The sequence below is a fragment of the Phaseolus vulgaris genome, chromosome 7, assembly GCF_000499845.2.
Source record: "Phaseolus vulgaris cultivar G19833 chromosome 7, P. vulgaris v2.0, whole genome shotgun sequence".
Taxonomy (NCBI): domain Eukaryota; kingdom Viridiplantae; phylum Streptophyta; class Magnoliopsida; order Fabales; family Fabaceae; genus Phaseolus; species Phaseolus vulgaris.
Window position 1 is genome coordinate 7,640,682 of NC_023753.2, and position 17,099 is coordinate 7,657,780.

At 25.3% G+C, this 17,099-nt stretch overlaps 1 protein-coding gene across 1 annotated transcript; it reads right to left on the minus strand.

The window, feature by feature from the left end:
- LOC137828078 (transcription factor VIP1-like) lies at nt 1–7,894 on the minus strand. Its single transcript, XM_068634496.1, has 5 exons — nt 7,288–7,894; nt 5,428–5,560; nt 1,502–1,586; nt 1,145–1,252; nt 1–275 (listed from the first exon to the last, which is right to left on the minus strand). Exons 1-5 carry the CDS (start codon nt 7,824–7,826, stop codon nt 1–3), a joined length of 1,140 nt encoding a protein of 379 aa, XP_068490597.1. The 5' UTR covers nt 7,827–7,894.
- Between the last annotated feature and the right edge of the window lie 9,205 nt (nt 7,895–17,099).

A 17,099-nucleotide genomic window follows, 5' to 3' on the forward strand; every position in this document is an offset into this window, starting at 1 on the left:
CTAGTTTTGCTTATTGAAGTTGCAGAAGTTGGAGAAGTTAGGGCCATAATGCCCAGTGAAACTCGGGCCAGACGGAGCAAGAGGATTAGGCATGGAGAGTTGTGGCTGCAGAGGGTTCAGATGCTGCTGAGATGGTGGGTTATGAAACTGATGCAGAAGTAAGTTGGAAGAGAATGGAGCGAAAAGGTCCCCTGGAGAACGATAACTCGATAAAACATCAAGATTTTTGTTTTCGTCCTCGAGGCCGTGAATTCCCTTCGACACAGCACTGTGAGCTGCAAATACAAGAGTGTGTCATGATAATATTGATGTACTGAATTTATAAATTAGCAAGAGACTCTATGATCAAAACTAGTAAAAAATAACAAACTAATTACGGATTACAAGTTCTCCCTCTTATCTTAAAAGGTTGTTAAACTTCATATATTAAGATTCTACAAGAAAAGTGATATTCACTACTAGAAAAAACAGATTTTCTTTACATTTTTTCGTAAAACTTTTAAAATTCATATCAAAATTTATAGGAAGTTTATTTTTTTAGTAATTTTTTTTATAAAAGTTCACAGGAAAAAAAATTAAAAAATTCTAATAACCTATATAAATGCAGACATGCTAAAATACTTTTCTTGCAACAAGTAGTCTTATGATAAAACAACAATTTTATGCAATTTAATATGTGATACGATGTAAAGCAGCTCAAGCAAGCACGTAATTGATAGACATGCAGATGTATCATGATATTGTTCATGCAAAAAGTGATACAATGATAAACCTTTAAATTGTTCAGTTTATAATGTGAGGCGAGGGAAAGCTCACGTTTGCTACTTTAGGAGTAAACAACTATGAAACTATGCATACTTTCTAAAGCTGGGCATGGATAACAAAGTAAGTTTTCTAAAGCAATATTTTCTTTTGATTGGTATTTGTGTCCACTATAACAAGCTTGAAAACATTGCATTAGTAGAGAAAGGTATCAGTTTTTATAATAGAATATGTTTTTAAGCCACTTAGGGTATGTTCCATAAAAAAAAGAGTGGATATAGGGTGTTTCTGTGTGGTTAAAATCTGCAGGTGATGCTGATATATAAGAATATCAAAGCAATAATTCAGAGTTTCAGACCTCTGCATTATTTTTGTTTCATACCTTGGGGAGGTCGAGGCAAATCCTTCAACGACTCTGCATGATAAAGGGTGTCATAACGATATGACGGTGCAGCAGCAGGCATAAGCATAGATGAGGACAAATTCAGTTCTGCAGAGTAGGTTATTTTGGATCACAATACTTTTTTAGCAAATATCCACATATATGATATATCAGTATTCTAGTTGGTATCATGAGATTGTTATGTTTTAGCTGTTTTGTGCGTAAGGGAGTGAGGTTGATAATAAGAATGGAGATTACATTCTAATTGTACAAGGATGGGAGAAGTAGTAGTTTAAGATTCTAAACACTTTTGAATAAGGATCAAAACATTTCTTTTATGATAAAAAGAATGCATACCAGGTTTAGATCGGTCTTCTTCTTGCATAGCTTCTAATTTTATTCTGATCTCCTTTGCATGAACAATGACTACAGTAATCTGTCTCTGCATCATAGGAGATATTAATGTTTTTTTTTGTTTTTTTTTTCTGTCATATGTGTACGTAAATTTAACATAATTATTTCCTTTCCTTTTTCATAAACCATGCGCAAAAACACCATGTGAGTTTTCAATCTATAATCTCTCTCACAGACCAATTTTAGATATTAGAGGAAAGTTATTAAGCTGCACATCAATTGTAACAAACATGTCAATCTCTATCAGTATCTACTATTAAAGACGACAACACTAAAATAGCCATTAACATCTTTAACAAGAAACTCTGTTTCAAATTATAGAGAAACACATTTTCCATATATGGTTGAACGCAATTCTCAATAACTACCCACATTCCTCAAATAATAGAGACAAAAATTAACTGAATACCAATGTGGAATTAATAAACTAGTTATATTTTGAGCTTGTTTTTATTTTAGGTGAATGCAAGAAAAAGTGTATATAAACAGACTCTTAATCCCTGCATTCTTATTTCAGACACTAATTTAAATGTAGTGCTTTGTCTTTTTTCAGGACTTTTTCAGGAGTGAAACATGTATATCTCCTCCACATGATGCAGAACATTTTAATGATAGTAAAATCAAAGTATATGAATAAATAAAAACTATATATTCAGACAGAAATTACCAACACAGAATTTTTCTAAATCTAGAATCACAAATGAACTCTGGTCAACTATGAGATTTACAGGAATAAATTAAAATGAAAATGGTTACTTTGCTGTCTCCAGTGCACACATTACAAATATACCAGTTTTTATTTTATATAACTTTCATGTAAAATGAGTACAAGGGTAGCCACCCAAATACTGAAAAAGTAAAAGGTAACGAAAAAACAACAACAACTCAAGTTTAAGAGAAATATCGTGGACTGGCACCTACAATATTTCCTCACTGTCCTCTTGAGAGTACGTAGAAAAGATTTTCCATTTCCATCTTAAAAATTGCATACCATTATTTAATGATTCCATAATATATGCATATTTTAAGTATTACAAACTGTGTTTCTTTTTTCAGTATAATTTATTTATTTTTTTAAAATGAAGAAATATAATAAAAAGTTCATTTAATAAAAATATATATAATTTTTTTTAATTTCTATATACAATAAATGTGTAAATTAAAGATTATATAAAAAGGTAATAGGATCAATGTAACAATAAAATAAAAACAAAATTTAATGCAACTCTTGAAAGGAAACCAAGAGGGTTTCACCACTTCAATAATTACAAAATCAAAATATGATATTAATTTAGCACTAAACACACACATGTGACTCTTCTCATGTATCATAAGGATATGAAGATAAACCTAACTACAAAGATATTATGATTAACTATTGAGAAATCATGTCCAACATATATGCAAGCATAAAAAAAAACTAGTCATAGGCAACATCCATAAAGATGATAGTAAGTTTGATTATATTTTTTTAAACTGTCTTGATCCTAAGTTTATTATCCTAAAATTATACTAGGAAAGAACTTTGATTTGAAGTTGAGACAGAAGTGTTTTCTTTTAATTTCATTAATTATTTATTGATAAAAAACATAATAAAAAACCAATAAATAAAATTATTAACAAAAATCAGCTCAAATCCTTATTATTTTGATCATATTAAAGTATATGATGTTTAAAAACATAGGACACAACATGAAAACTTCATTATAAGACAAGCCTTTTAAGATTTTAGGTTTCAAACACTCAAATAATTTTTCTAATCGATAATAAAAAATAAATAACTATTTGATGGATACACCAACTTATTAAAAAAAAGTACTTATAGTAGTCTAATAAACATGTTTCAACCGAAAAAAACAGTCCACAAAAACCTAACTAGACCTACTAACACCCCGAAAAAGACCTTAGAAACCTAACAAAAAAAACATCAATAAAGTGTACAAAACAAACCGTGTATCTAAGCAATGCAAACACATTATAAAAATATATTCTAGTGAAGTGCTGTGTAGATCAAACTTACCACATCAGAGAAGAATAGTATTTTCTTACACATAAAACCTAAAGTAGGATTAGTTTTTAGATAAATCTCAAGTAAACAGTACATTTATCACATTTAAATTGCTACAGTTCATTTATTTGGGTTATGATCAATGAATATCCAAACTGCATATGGAAAGTATCCAGCCATATTTCTCAATTTTCTTTGGATCCCAATTTATATTTTAGATACCGCACATAAGTATCTAGGGGCAAAAACATTTCTCAACAATTTCGTTTATTTAAATTTCACCATGTTCTTTTATGGATACATGCATGACATATTATTTATGGATGTTTTCCAATCCCAATCACTTAAATCCATCAAAGATTCAGAAACACGATTAAAAGACTTTAAATTATATATCTGGGTGAAAGGTGACTATAATATAATCAACTGTGACTTAAATATAATGAACCAATATTTTAAGTTTTAAAAATCAAAATTAAGTTTATGATTTGTTTCAAACATATATAGGAATCAGGAGTAATTATTCACAAATTAAAAAAAATACAATTAAGCAGACCCAAACCAAATAGTTTGCTCAATTCATTCAAAATGAAGCACCCACACACGAACCTATTTACTAAAGTTTTGAAACACATATTCAATGGGATAATTATTAATCAAGAGTTCAAAAGTGTGGATCCCTTGATCTTCTAAGAATGGAGGTTTGTAGTTTTAGAGCAAAATGTAAGGGTAGAAAATTACTACTACCTTTTTAGTTTTCTTTTATAACACGAAACTCGTTTAAGAAAGAGTTTCAATAGCTAAATGCTGGGTGATTAAGAAGTATTTTTTTAAAAAAAATATATATGCTACGAAACAGTGTACTACTATGTGGCAAAACTGAGGTTTTAGAGATGTTAACGCCAGTTTACCTCTAAGACATCTTAATTAATATATATGAATTGAAGCATTAAAAAATGCTCCATTTTAATGCAATTCTTTATTGATATTTTTTTAATTACACATTGAAAAAGAAATTTCAAAGTTTGTGTAGATTATTTTTATTTTTTAAATAAGTGAAATATATCAAAATTTCTCAAAGTTTATAAAAATGGAATAGACACAATTTTGGAGAACAAGTTTATGTAAAACCATATAGGTGTATATTCTTGTAAGTGGTCATTCTTGCCGCGGAGACAAGTTACTTAATAATTTGAAGAGAGAAATTTCAATTCTGAGTTTGAACAAATAAATATAAATTATTTAAAATAAATCTTTATTTTAAAAAACAATCAAAAAATCTGTCCAACAAGAATATCATTACAACAAACTTCAAAATATATTTTATCAAAAAACAAAATACCTCGGCTCCTAAAGAAAACCTTCAAACACATAAATGATCGCAGCAAAATATGAAAGATAGACCAAAATCAACAAATAAAAAAAAAAAAACAGTAACAACCCTGCTTATCTTGAGGGAATTTTTCGTACAAAGAAAACAAAAACAAAGCGTTGTCTGTAAGAAATTTTCATATAAAGAAAACCCAAAAACCAGATTCTAACACTCCTCTACCCCTAGTCTAGCTATTCCAAACCCAATCCAGTCTTGCATCTGCAGGATTTCTTCCCAGCCAAATATTGTAATTTAATCTAATTATTATTATCCTAAACCTTTTGTAATAAGGCACCACAGTTTCTAAGGAAAGACAACATCTATATTTAATTTCAAACAAAGTATTTTCAGAACATCATTTATAATTAATAGATATAGGGAATGATGTAACAGGTTTAATTTTTAACAAATATTAGTGTTAACAATCAAGTTGCCAAATCTTCGTTATATATATATAGAACCATAATAAATTGAAAGGAAAACACATACCTTACACAAGACAATATTATTGATGTGGTTAACTACTTCAATTTCAAGCCATTCCTCCTTCTTTTGCAATTCTATCACATTACGTTCTTTCTTCTCCTTTGATTTAGCAGCAGATTTCCTATTGGCAAGAATCCTACAAAACACAAAGATTCAATTTATATCAGTCTAAGAACATTAATCCTACATCCTCTGAAAACTAATTTCTCTTGAGCAAGTCAATTGTGCAAATGGTCAACTGATTTTTTTATTTAAATATTACTTCTTCTAAAGTAATTAAGAGATAGACAGAGACCAATTTAAAGTAATATTTTTTTTAGGTAACATTACAAGAAAATTATGAAATAAAAATAATTTTTTTAAAAAAAAATAATAATTAGTTGTTATATTGATTAAATTAGAGACTAAAAGAAATTGATTTATAAATTAGTTTATATTATCGTTCAATAGTTTCTAAATTGATATATAATTAGTTACTAAAGTTTTAACTACCAATTATTTAGATTTTAAATTCGATTGAAAAACCTTTGTGGTTATTTAAATACCAATTTAGAAATCATTAACTAATTTAGAAACCAATTTTTTTTAATCTTTAATTTAGTCACTATAGCAACTAATTATCTTTTATTTCTAAAAATTAGTTTCTATTTCATAATTTTCTTGTATAGTATAAATACAAATTTTATTTAAAAAAATATAATTATACACTAAAGCATGATTTCCATTAAAAAAATGAAAATTATGTACGCAAACACAATTTCTATAAAAAAAAATTAAAAATCATTTATGCAAATATAATTTCTTAGAATTGTTAAAAAAAGTTGCAAGCGGAAGTTCTTTATTAAATTATAAAAAAAAGCAATTTAAAACAAAGTCATGCATTGGAATGATTTATTTGATTTTGAAGTTGTAGTAATAAATTTGAAAAAAATAGATCACAGTGGAAGAACTCTTAATTACCATGCAAAGATGAAAAACTATGAAAAATTGTCGAACTTGGCTCGTCTAGGATAATGATACATTGATAATTCTAATTTTCTAAACAACTATATTACAATTTTTAATATTATTATTTTAATATTTTAATATTATTTAATTATAAATTTATTTTTATTATATATATTTATTTCTTAATTTATTACATAAAAGATGGTATATAACTCTGTCAAACTTCTTTAAGTTTATGAATAAGTTTGTTTTTTAAAAGGAAAAGATTAATTTATTACCAAAAAATAAATCACATTAATAACTATTATATTAATATAATAATATTTTAAGTTGAAAAAAAAATTAAAATATTAATTTATTGAGTTGTTAAAGTGAATTATTATCACCACCCTTTGTAAAATAATAATAGTATTTGAAAAAAATATAAAATAATTACATACATATATTATAATTTATATGTCAAATCCTTTTTTTAAATTATAATTTTAAAAATATATTTTATTTGTATTTTAATAATTTAATATACTTCTAAAATCAGACCGTTAATTAGACCATAAAAATCTGCTATTTGATAACTTTAACGGCAAAATGATTAAGGTTTGATGAAGATTTTTTATGAATAATAATAAGTTCCTATTAAAATGAGTATGCACAAAAATAATTTTAAAAAAAATTATTCCTTGAAAAGAGAAGTAATTATGTTTCCATTAATTTTTTATTATAATTTAACACAAGTAATTAATAATATCAAACTTTGTTTTCTTCATGAAAAATATAATTTATTTTGTAAAATAACTATATTCAGTCAAAACCAACCACATCTCTACACATATAAATTATATATAGCCGGAACAAAAATCCAACTTTAAAAACGATTTAATTAAAAAATAATTAAAATGGAAAAAAGAATAAGACCTCTTAGCCTTCATGGGATCAACCTTAGCAAGTTCAGCAAGCTCCTCCGGCTCCATACGCTTCCTCGCCAAAGAAATCGGTGGCCCGGCCTGCATCAACTTTGTCAATGACGCCTGAAGGGAAGCGTTCTTCCGACGCGGCTTCGCTTTCTTCTTCTTTCCGCAATCCTTAATACAGCCATCAGCTCCGCCGCCGGCCATGCAGAGATCACCCGAGACTACGGACTTTCCTCGGTCGAGTCCGGCTGTGGGCACTACTGGTGCAGCTCCGATCTGCCAGCTGGGTTTCTCCGAGGTTTCGGAGTCAACGGACACTAGAGAAGCGGTTGGTGGCAGCGGAGGCAGCAGTGAAGAGTTGGGCATTTCGAAATCAAGATGTTTGCTATCGAAGTTGGGAAGGTTGTCCAAGGTGTCGAGGAGGGGATAGGAGTGGTCGGAGAAGATCCTCCAGTGGTGCATGGGGCTGTGTGGCTGTTCCGTCGGTGGCATCTGGTAAAAGAGCGCGGCATCCGACGGAGCTCCGATGTCATTGTTCTCCATGGCACAAAATGTGAAAAACGTTTCTGTGTTTGGGATTTGTAATTTGGAGTTTTGTTGAAACGTTTTGTGGTGACAGGAAACTGAAGCTGTTGAGGAAGGAAGTGTTTTGCGTGACTCTGACCCCAGTCCCTCGTGTATATATATGAATGATATAAGGATAACTTTTTTTTTTTTATACAAGTTACAACTCCTAATACTATTATTTTAATACTTTTTTATATTATTTAATTACAAATTTATCCTTTACTATATATATTTATTTCTAAACCTATCACATCATGGTTGTATACAACTTTTTGAGTTGTCACACTATCATTTTCCATATATATATATATATATATATATATATATATATATATATATATATATATATATATATATATATATATATATATATATATATATATATATCCGCCCTCGGTTAGACATGCAGTGGAACACGGTGGGTTTTCACCATAAAAAAAAAACTGAAAAATACAAAACCATTAATAATACATATTTAATTACTTCCATTTATTTCTTTTAACTCATTTAATTTTCAAAAACTCTTCATTTTATTTGGGCTCGTTTTCAAGATAAGATTGAGATTTTTCAGACTATTTCGGTTATTAAAGATTTAACTTGTCTTGTAGATAACTCTTCTAAAACTTCTATGAAAAATGTGATATTATGGATTTTAAAGTTGTCAAATTTTTTGGTATTAGTAAAGTTCTTCGTCCTCTTCTTGTGAGATGAAAGTTTTCTTTACTAGACTGCGTTAAAATTAATATTGATGAGACTGTTAGGGGTATTCAGGCCTTGCTACTTGTGGAGGTATTTTTTGTGAGAGTATGAGAGAATTTATTGTAGCTTTCTCTATGTTCCTTGAAGTTCAAACTACTCTAGTGGTTGAGTTTTATGGAGTTATACATGCTAGAGAGGAAGCTTAAAAGATGAGGCTTATTAATATCTGGTTGAAATGTGATTCTACTTTGGTTTGGGTTGCATTTACTACTAGGACAAATGTTTCTTGAATGTTTCAAAATCAATGAATACTTGTCTTAATTATTGTGAGAAAATTAGGTGGTTTAAGGTTACTCATATTTTTTGTGAAAAGAATATGTGTGCTGATAACTTGGTTAATTTAAAAATTATTAATAGAAAATTATTTATTTTATTGGTATAATAGACTTTTATCTAGTCTGTTCTTAAAATTCTTTATGAATAATTATAGTCTACTTATGTACTGTATCATTTTTGTTAATATATGAGTTTTGACCTAATATCCTTATATTTTTTTTTCTTTTTTTAATAATATTTTTTCATATAATGGTAGATGATTGTTGTTACTCTAATGTCTAATGGTAGTTTAGATGTCAAATTACATATATTTTTATAAAAAAAAAATTGAATGTAAACTCATGATAAATTTAATTACAGTAGAGCATCATTAATTTGAACGGAGATTTTAATTTGATAGGAAATATTATATTAATTCAACATTAAGAGTGATATTAAATTAAGAATATTTAAAATAATATGATGAAATTGAAAAAAAAAATCCAACACTCATTTTCATTGTTTTAAAAATATTAAATTTTAATTAAATATGAATAAGAAATAAAATTAAATTTAAAATCAGATTAAAATATTTATAATATATTTCATACAGTTGAGTTTAATTTAAAATTAAAATATTAAAAATTGTATATTAACATAACTGTAAAGGTTATTCCATTAAAATAGAATTCATCAGTTAAAAAATTAAGGAATAATTCTTACAAATGCTTTAACTTCTATATATATTATTTTTGTAATTATTGTAATAGAAAACATTAAATTAATTAAATTTAAACGGATAAAACGGAAAAGAAAGTTAAATTATAAAGGATTAAAATATATTTATGATATATTTAAAGGGGTGAATTAATTATTTTGTCCTGGGTATTTTGTATTGCCACGCGTTTTGTAATATCCAAAAACATCTAATTAATATTTCTATTCTCTTTCTTCAATAAATGATCATTACTACATTATAAAATAAACTTTAACCATTTTTATGGTAGGTTCTATATTTGTTCTAATTTATTTTAAAAATTGTGTTAAAATATAAATTCAAGTAATATTTTTTTTAGATAGAGTGAAAAATTGGTTCAATTTTAATTCTTTTAATGAAGATTGGGAAAAAAGAGAGAAGGAAGAGTGAAAATTGTTTACCTATAAATTATTATCCATATATTCATAATAATAATATTAATAGTAATAATAATATTAATTTATAATAATATATAAAGAACTTTTTTATCTTTTATATATATATATATATATTTATTTTTATCCTTTATAATTTTAAAATATGACAAATCTAAATTTAAAAATTTGAATTTGAATGAAAAATTAGAAACACAATTATTTGAATTTTAAATTGAAAATTTGAATGTGAAAAAAACACAATATATAAAGAGGATTTTTTTTTCCAATTTTATTCTTTGTGATTTTGAAATATGAAAAAAAAAATAGATTTTTTTTTAATTTTAAACTAAAAATTTGAATGTGAAAAAAAAAATTCTAGAACACAATTTTTGGATTTTAAACAGAAAATTTAAATTTGAAAAAAAAAACTAGAAAACACACTTTTTCAATATAAAGGATGAAAATGGAGAATGAAAACACACTCTTCTGCATTTGGGAAATATCAAAACCCTATCATATCATTATATTATTTTGTATTCAGTGCATAATCCAGATCTTATAGTTCAATGAAAATCCCACAAAACATTCATACATATGCTTACACAAATAGATAATTGTGTATATTACATATATCTTTATTTATTTTGTAATTTATTGATTTTTCTGAATTTATAAAAGAATGAAATACTTAAGGATCATCAATCACTTGTATTGATATACAAGTCAATTGATAAAAAGAATATACTAATTTTACATAATGATCACAATAATATTTTTTATTCTATTGAGTGGGTCCAAGTTAACAACTAATTAAAGGAAACTTTTAAATTTGGTAGAAAAATAATTACTTTCATAAAAAATAAATTAGAAATTATTTTAGAAACTAGAAAAAAATTTAGTTTTTAAATTAATTTATATTATTGTTTAATGATTTATCTAATTAGTTACCAAGGTTTTACTACCAATTATTTAGATTCTAGCAAAAACTTTTGTAACTAATTAGATACTAATTTAGAAATCATTTAACAATAATGTATTAATGTATTAATTAATACATTATTTTCTATTAACAAGATTCATAGTTGCTTTAGTAACAATCTTCTTTGAAAAACAAAGTATATACATTTTTAAGCTTCTAGTGATTTATTCCATCTTTTATTATAAACTATATCATAAATGTATTACACTAGTTTCTTGTCGTGTAGTTTTTAAAGATTTGAGAAAGTATAAATGACGTTTTTTATACATTAAAAAAACTCATTTAAAGTTAAATTATATTTTCTATTCAAATAATATAAATTTACTCAACTGGTACTGGTGTTATAATTTAATAAATATAAATATGTTCATTAAAAAAAAATACTTTTTATAAATAAAAGAAAAACTAAACACATCCTCCTCTGAAAATGTATCACTTCTTTAGAATGTATTTTAGAATGGCATAGAAATATATATATTACAATTTATAATGACATTTATAAATTTATTATATATTAATTAAATTTTTAGTGTAATAATATTATATAAAAAACTGTCTCACACCTGTTTTTGCTAATAATAATAATAATATTATTATTATTTGTATTATAAATATTATTATATTATTATTAATATTACTATTTAATATTATCCACTTAATAATATATAATAATGATGATATCAATATTAATAATAATAGTATTATTATTACTATTAACATAACTATTAATAATAAGATTAATTTTAATAATAATATGGATAATCTATACCTATATATAAAGGGGATTCCCCTCTTAACTGCTCTTAAATTTTTTACCTATTTTATCCTTATATTAATATTTAATTTTATTATTGTATTATGGTCATTGTGTCATTTCTTATTCCCCTCTTAACTGCTCTTAATTTTTTTTCTCATTTTATCCTTATATTAATATTTAATTTTATTATTGTATTATGGTCATTGTGCCCTTTCTTATTTTTTCTACAATATTTGGTATACGTAATAGGGCGATTTTGAATTGAAAGAGAGGTGGAAAAGCGATTTTGAATTGAAAGAGATGTAGAGGAATAGTTATGAAATGAAAGAGAGGTGAAGGAGTGGTTATGAATTGAAAGAGAGGTGGAGGAGTGGTTATGAATTGAAAATTAATTGCATAATGAGAGAGTGTCTTTTGTATGAGAGAGAAATAAATTTAATAAAATATTTGAGATAAATGGAGCAACTGTTTGAATTGAAAGAAATAATTTATTTTGAAAATTAATTGCATAATGAGAGGGAGTGAACGGTTACCACTTTCTTCACTAGTTTTCACCCTCACCATTTACATCCACTTGAGTAGTTTTCACCCGTTACATCCACCTCCTTATAAGGAGTAGTTTTCATCAATTGCATCCAAAAAAAAAAATGCTCATAAATTTTGACACATTTTGAACCTTCTTCCTTCATGCTCCATGTTCTTCTCCTACTCTCACCCCATCTTAGTCCCTCTTCAATCACCACTGTATAACAACCACCATTGCTTCCTCCTTCTCACACTTCCCAAAGCGTTCTAAGCAGAGACGTGTCTCATTATTATAGGATTTGAACATTTTTGTTTATATTGCTTTCTTAATTTTTTTTATATTTTTGTATGAATCCTAAGCCCAGCTTTGGGGGCAAAGTTTTTATGTCTAGTGATGCTTTGATCTATTAGATATTACATAAGTTGGAAGTTTGGTAATTTGTATTTAGTTTATTATTTTATTTTTTTCAACTTCTTTGCCCTGGAAGATGTGGATTCCATTGATATGGTGATGGATTCTACAACTTCCAACATACAACCATTTGCATTATGTTTTGACATTGTTTGCTAGTCCATTTTTTTTAAACCTTAATTTTAATCTTGATAACCTTACAAAAAGTTCAAGATTACACCCAAGTTAAATCAAAATTTAATATTCAAAAACAATAAAATAAAAATATAAAAAAATTAACATAAAATCTTAATAAAACTATTATCAATAGTACATTTAGATAATTTACATATCTTCTCATATAATTTAATATTTATTAAAATTATATGAATATATAAATAGTAAAAATGAAAAATACGTGCGCCTGTGTTCCCGCTAGTAAAGATAATAGTTTTAATGGTAATTATAATAAAAATAATATGAATACTAATATTAATATTATAGTTATTAAAATTATCAGGATTTGTAGGTAAATTTACCTATCGGTATCCATTGCTATTTTACCAACGAATACCTACCTACATGTGCAAAATTCATAAGTAAATCTACCTATGATTAATATTAATAATATAAAAATTATTAATAACAATATTAAAAGTATTAATAATAATATTATTACTACTAATATTAATAATAATAATATTAATATTTTTGTTTATATTTTTAATAATATTAGTAATATTGTAAATATTATAATTAATATTATTTATATTATTATTAAGATTATTAATATTATTAAAATTATTATTACTATTAACATTATTATTAATATTATTAAAATTATTATTACTATTAACATTATTATTAATATTATTAAAATTATTATTAATATGATTATTATTAGTATTAACATTTCTAGTATTGTTCATATCATTAAAATTGTTATTATTACTAATATTTTTGTTAATATTAATATGGTTAATTATTATTATTTTTATTATTAAATATATTATTAATAATAAAATCTATAATAATATTAATGTTGTTGTTATTATTAATATTAATATTTTGACATGATAATACTCATAAGAATAATATTAATCATAATATAATCACTAAATTTGTGTAGTGTAGTAGTTAAATATTTTATTTCTATTCATGAAATCTGGGTTCGATTATCTCTAACAACACAATAACATTGATAATATTTACTTACAAATCAACATCGATATAAAGAACTAAACAATGTGTATGAAAAAAAAAAAAAATGCATAAACGTATGTATATAGCACGGTTCTGTATTCATATTTTGGTATTTTTTTAACTTAGTTTTTTTTTACTAGTTAAATATGTTAAAATAAATAAAATCCTAAAATTATTAAAAATCCCGCACAAGCAAGAAAATACAGAATCTACTTTTATCTTATTATATTTTTCACGTCCTGAATGTTAGATAGGAATCTAAAAATGAAAAAAAAAACAAAAAAAAATTACTATATAAACAAATAGTTTTAGAATAAGCATTATTGAAATCTCCAAAATAATTAAAAAATAATAAAGAAAATGAATATATTCTCTTATATTACAACACATTTTTTTTCTTTTAACACTAAGATACATAAATATTATGGATTCAGTTTTCTAAATTAAATAGTAAAAAAATTAAAAGGATAATCTGGTGGTTTGGGAGGGAGGGATGCAACAAAGAAGAGAGAAGACGTAGAATGGAGGTGAGGAAAAATTAGGCTTGAAGATTAAATTATAAGTTAAATGTATTTTAATCTTTTTCATGTTAATGTTAGTATTGGTGCAAGTAGTAATTATGGGTTAAGAAAGCAAAAGCCCCGACGTGATATTTCATTGTGTATATAGTGGGTTTAAATTCTTGTATCCAATTAAAACTGCAAAGCATATTTCTTGGATCTTTGAATGCCCATTTTAAGGTTTCTATTGACAAGCACTGCAGTGCCTTGAAACTTGGCTGCTTCTTCCTGCACCTCCATACCTTTTTGTGCCACCCCATAAGTTTTTTTTTATTTCAAAAATACTCATTTTTAATATACCGGATTACATAATCCAGAAGTCTTTTTTCAAGATCCATAATTAACTTATGGATTATGTAATTCAGAAGCCTTTTGAATTATGTAATCTGAAAGCCTTTTGTGATTAATCCGGAAGTCTTTTTTTAGATTTATAATTAGCTTTCAGATTATGTAATCCGGAAGCCTTTTGTGATTAGCTTCCGGATTACATAATTCAGAAGTCTTTTTTATACATAAGATTAGCTTTCGGATTATGTAATCCGAAAGCCTTTTTTTTTCTTTTTTCAGATGTGTGATTAGTTTCCAGATTACATAATTCAGAAGTTTTTCTAACTATGAGATTGACTTCCGGATTATGTAATCGGAATATATCTGAACTACATAATCCATAGGTTTATTTCAAATTCAAAAAAGAATTTCGAATTTTATAAATCTCAAGAAGAATTCTGGATCCAAAAACATCTTTCAGATTATGTATGGGAGTGGCAAAAAAAAGGAGAAAATGATATTCTTACATTTAATATGGGGGTGACACAAGAAGGTATGGAGGTGTAGGAAAAAAGAGTCTGAAACTTAACTTGAATAGCAAGCCCTGACAAACTGAACTGACCTGCTTTTCGGACTCATTAAATACGGAAATTTTTTCTCCACCCCCATAGTTTCTTTCTTCACCTACATAAAATTTCAATTCTAAGACTACCTTGAAAAAAGGAGCAGAAATTGTTTTTTTTTTTTCATTTTCGAATTCTATAATTTGTAGACATTCCGGAACTCTAGAATTTAGAATACATAATAATATTATCAATTTTAGAGTTTGGAAGGTATTTTTTGAGTTTAAAAATGCATTTTGAACTCTATAATTTGTAACATAATTTTGTATTTCGAGTTTTAGAGTTGAATTTTTAGTTTGAAAATGTATTTTGAACTTTAAAATTTTGAATACAATTTTGTGTTCTGAATTGTATAGTTTGTAAGGTGTTTTTTGGATTGAAATTGCATTATGAACTTTAAACTTTTGACCCAAAAAATAGAAGAGTGCAAATTAGCTATTGATTTGATTTTCGTTGCTAATTTGCATTGATTTAGAGATAGAAATCAAATTGATTGTTAAATACAAATGTATGTTTACAAATTAGCGATCAATTCAATTTTGATCGTTAAATGCCTACAAATTAATTATCGAATTTGATTTCGATTGCTAAATACAAATATATGATCGTAAAGTAGCAACCAATTTTGGTTTATGTCACTAATTTATACAATGAGTGAATTCTAGTTAATCACTAAATACAAATACATGACTACAAATAGTGACCAATTTTGATTTATGTCACTAATTTATACTGATGTAGCAACCAAATTCCAGTTGGTCGCTAAATACAAATACATGATTACAAATTAACTATCAATTTAGTTATTGAGTTATAATTATTTTATTATTATGATTATAGTTATAATCATTTTATTATTATAATTGTTATTTTAATTATTATGATTATTTTTAACAATAATATTATTGTTTTGATTATTATTAATATAGTAATAATAATAATAATCATTATTATTATTATTAATAATAATAGTCGTAATATGATCACAATTTTTTTTGAAGTGGTTATAAGTTCCATCTCTGCTCAAAAGATTTTGGTTCACTTTTTTCTCACAAGTTGTTAACATTATTATTATTATTATTAATAATAATAACTCTAAATTAGTTACTAAAAATTATTTAATTTTAATTATTAAATTTAATTTCATTGTGAATTTTAACTTTTCACCAATTTTTTATTATTGAATTCATCTCCTAAAATTTAGTGACCAAGTTTTCTAGGACTAAAATAAAGACTGATTACTACAAGAAAATCATGAAATAGAAACTATTTTTTAGAGATCAAAATAATTAGTTACAATAAAAATTAAAATAGAGACTATTTTAGAAATTAAAAAGAAATTTGGTTTCTAAATTAAATAGTTTCTAAATTGGTATCTAATTAACCACTAAGGTTTTAACTACTAATTATTTAGTTTCTAAATTTAGTAGCAAAATCTTGGTGACTAATTAGATACCAATTTAGAAACTATTTAACAATAATAGAAAATAACATAAACTAATTTAGAAACCAAATTTTTTTTTAGTTTCTAAAATGATATCTAATTTAGTTACTATTGCAACTAATTAATTATTTTGGTTTCTACAAATTGGTTTTTATTTCATGATTCTCGTAATGAATATTGTTATTTCAACATAAAATCAATTTAATAATCAAATTTTACATTTTAACGAATGATAAAAGATATTTTTCTAAGAACTCATTTTGTCCTAGTTTAAACTAAGAAAAATAATTATTGAGAACCAAAATTTAATATAAATATATTTTTTTTCTCCGAAGAAAGTGACTTTTAGGTT

What these genes read in the sequence shown, in the direction of transcription:
- LOC137828078 (XM_068634496.1), bottom strand. Translation starts at nt 7,826, where the DNA reads ATGGAGAACAATGACATCGGAGCTCCGTCGGATGCCGCGCTCTTTTAC. An exon ending in ATAATATTGTCTTGTGTAAG is followed by an intron (nt 1,587 to 5,427) that starts GTATGTGTTTTC and finishes CCTATGATGCAG; the next exon opens with AGACAGATTACTGTAGTCAT. An exon ending in AGAAGACCGATCTAAACCTG is followed by an intron (nt 1,253 to 1,501) that starts GTATGCATTCTT and finishes CCTACTCTGCAG; the next exon opens with AACTGAATTTGTCCTCATCT.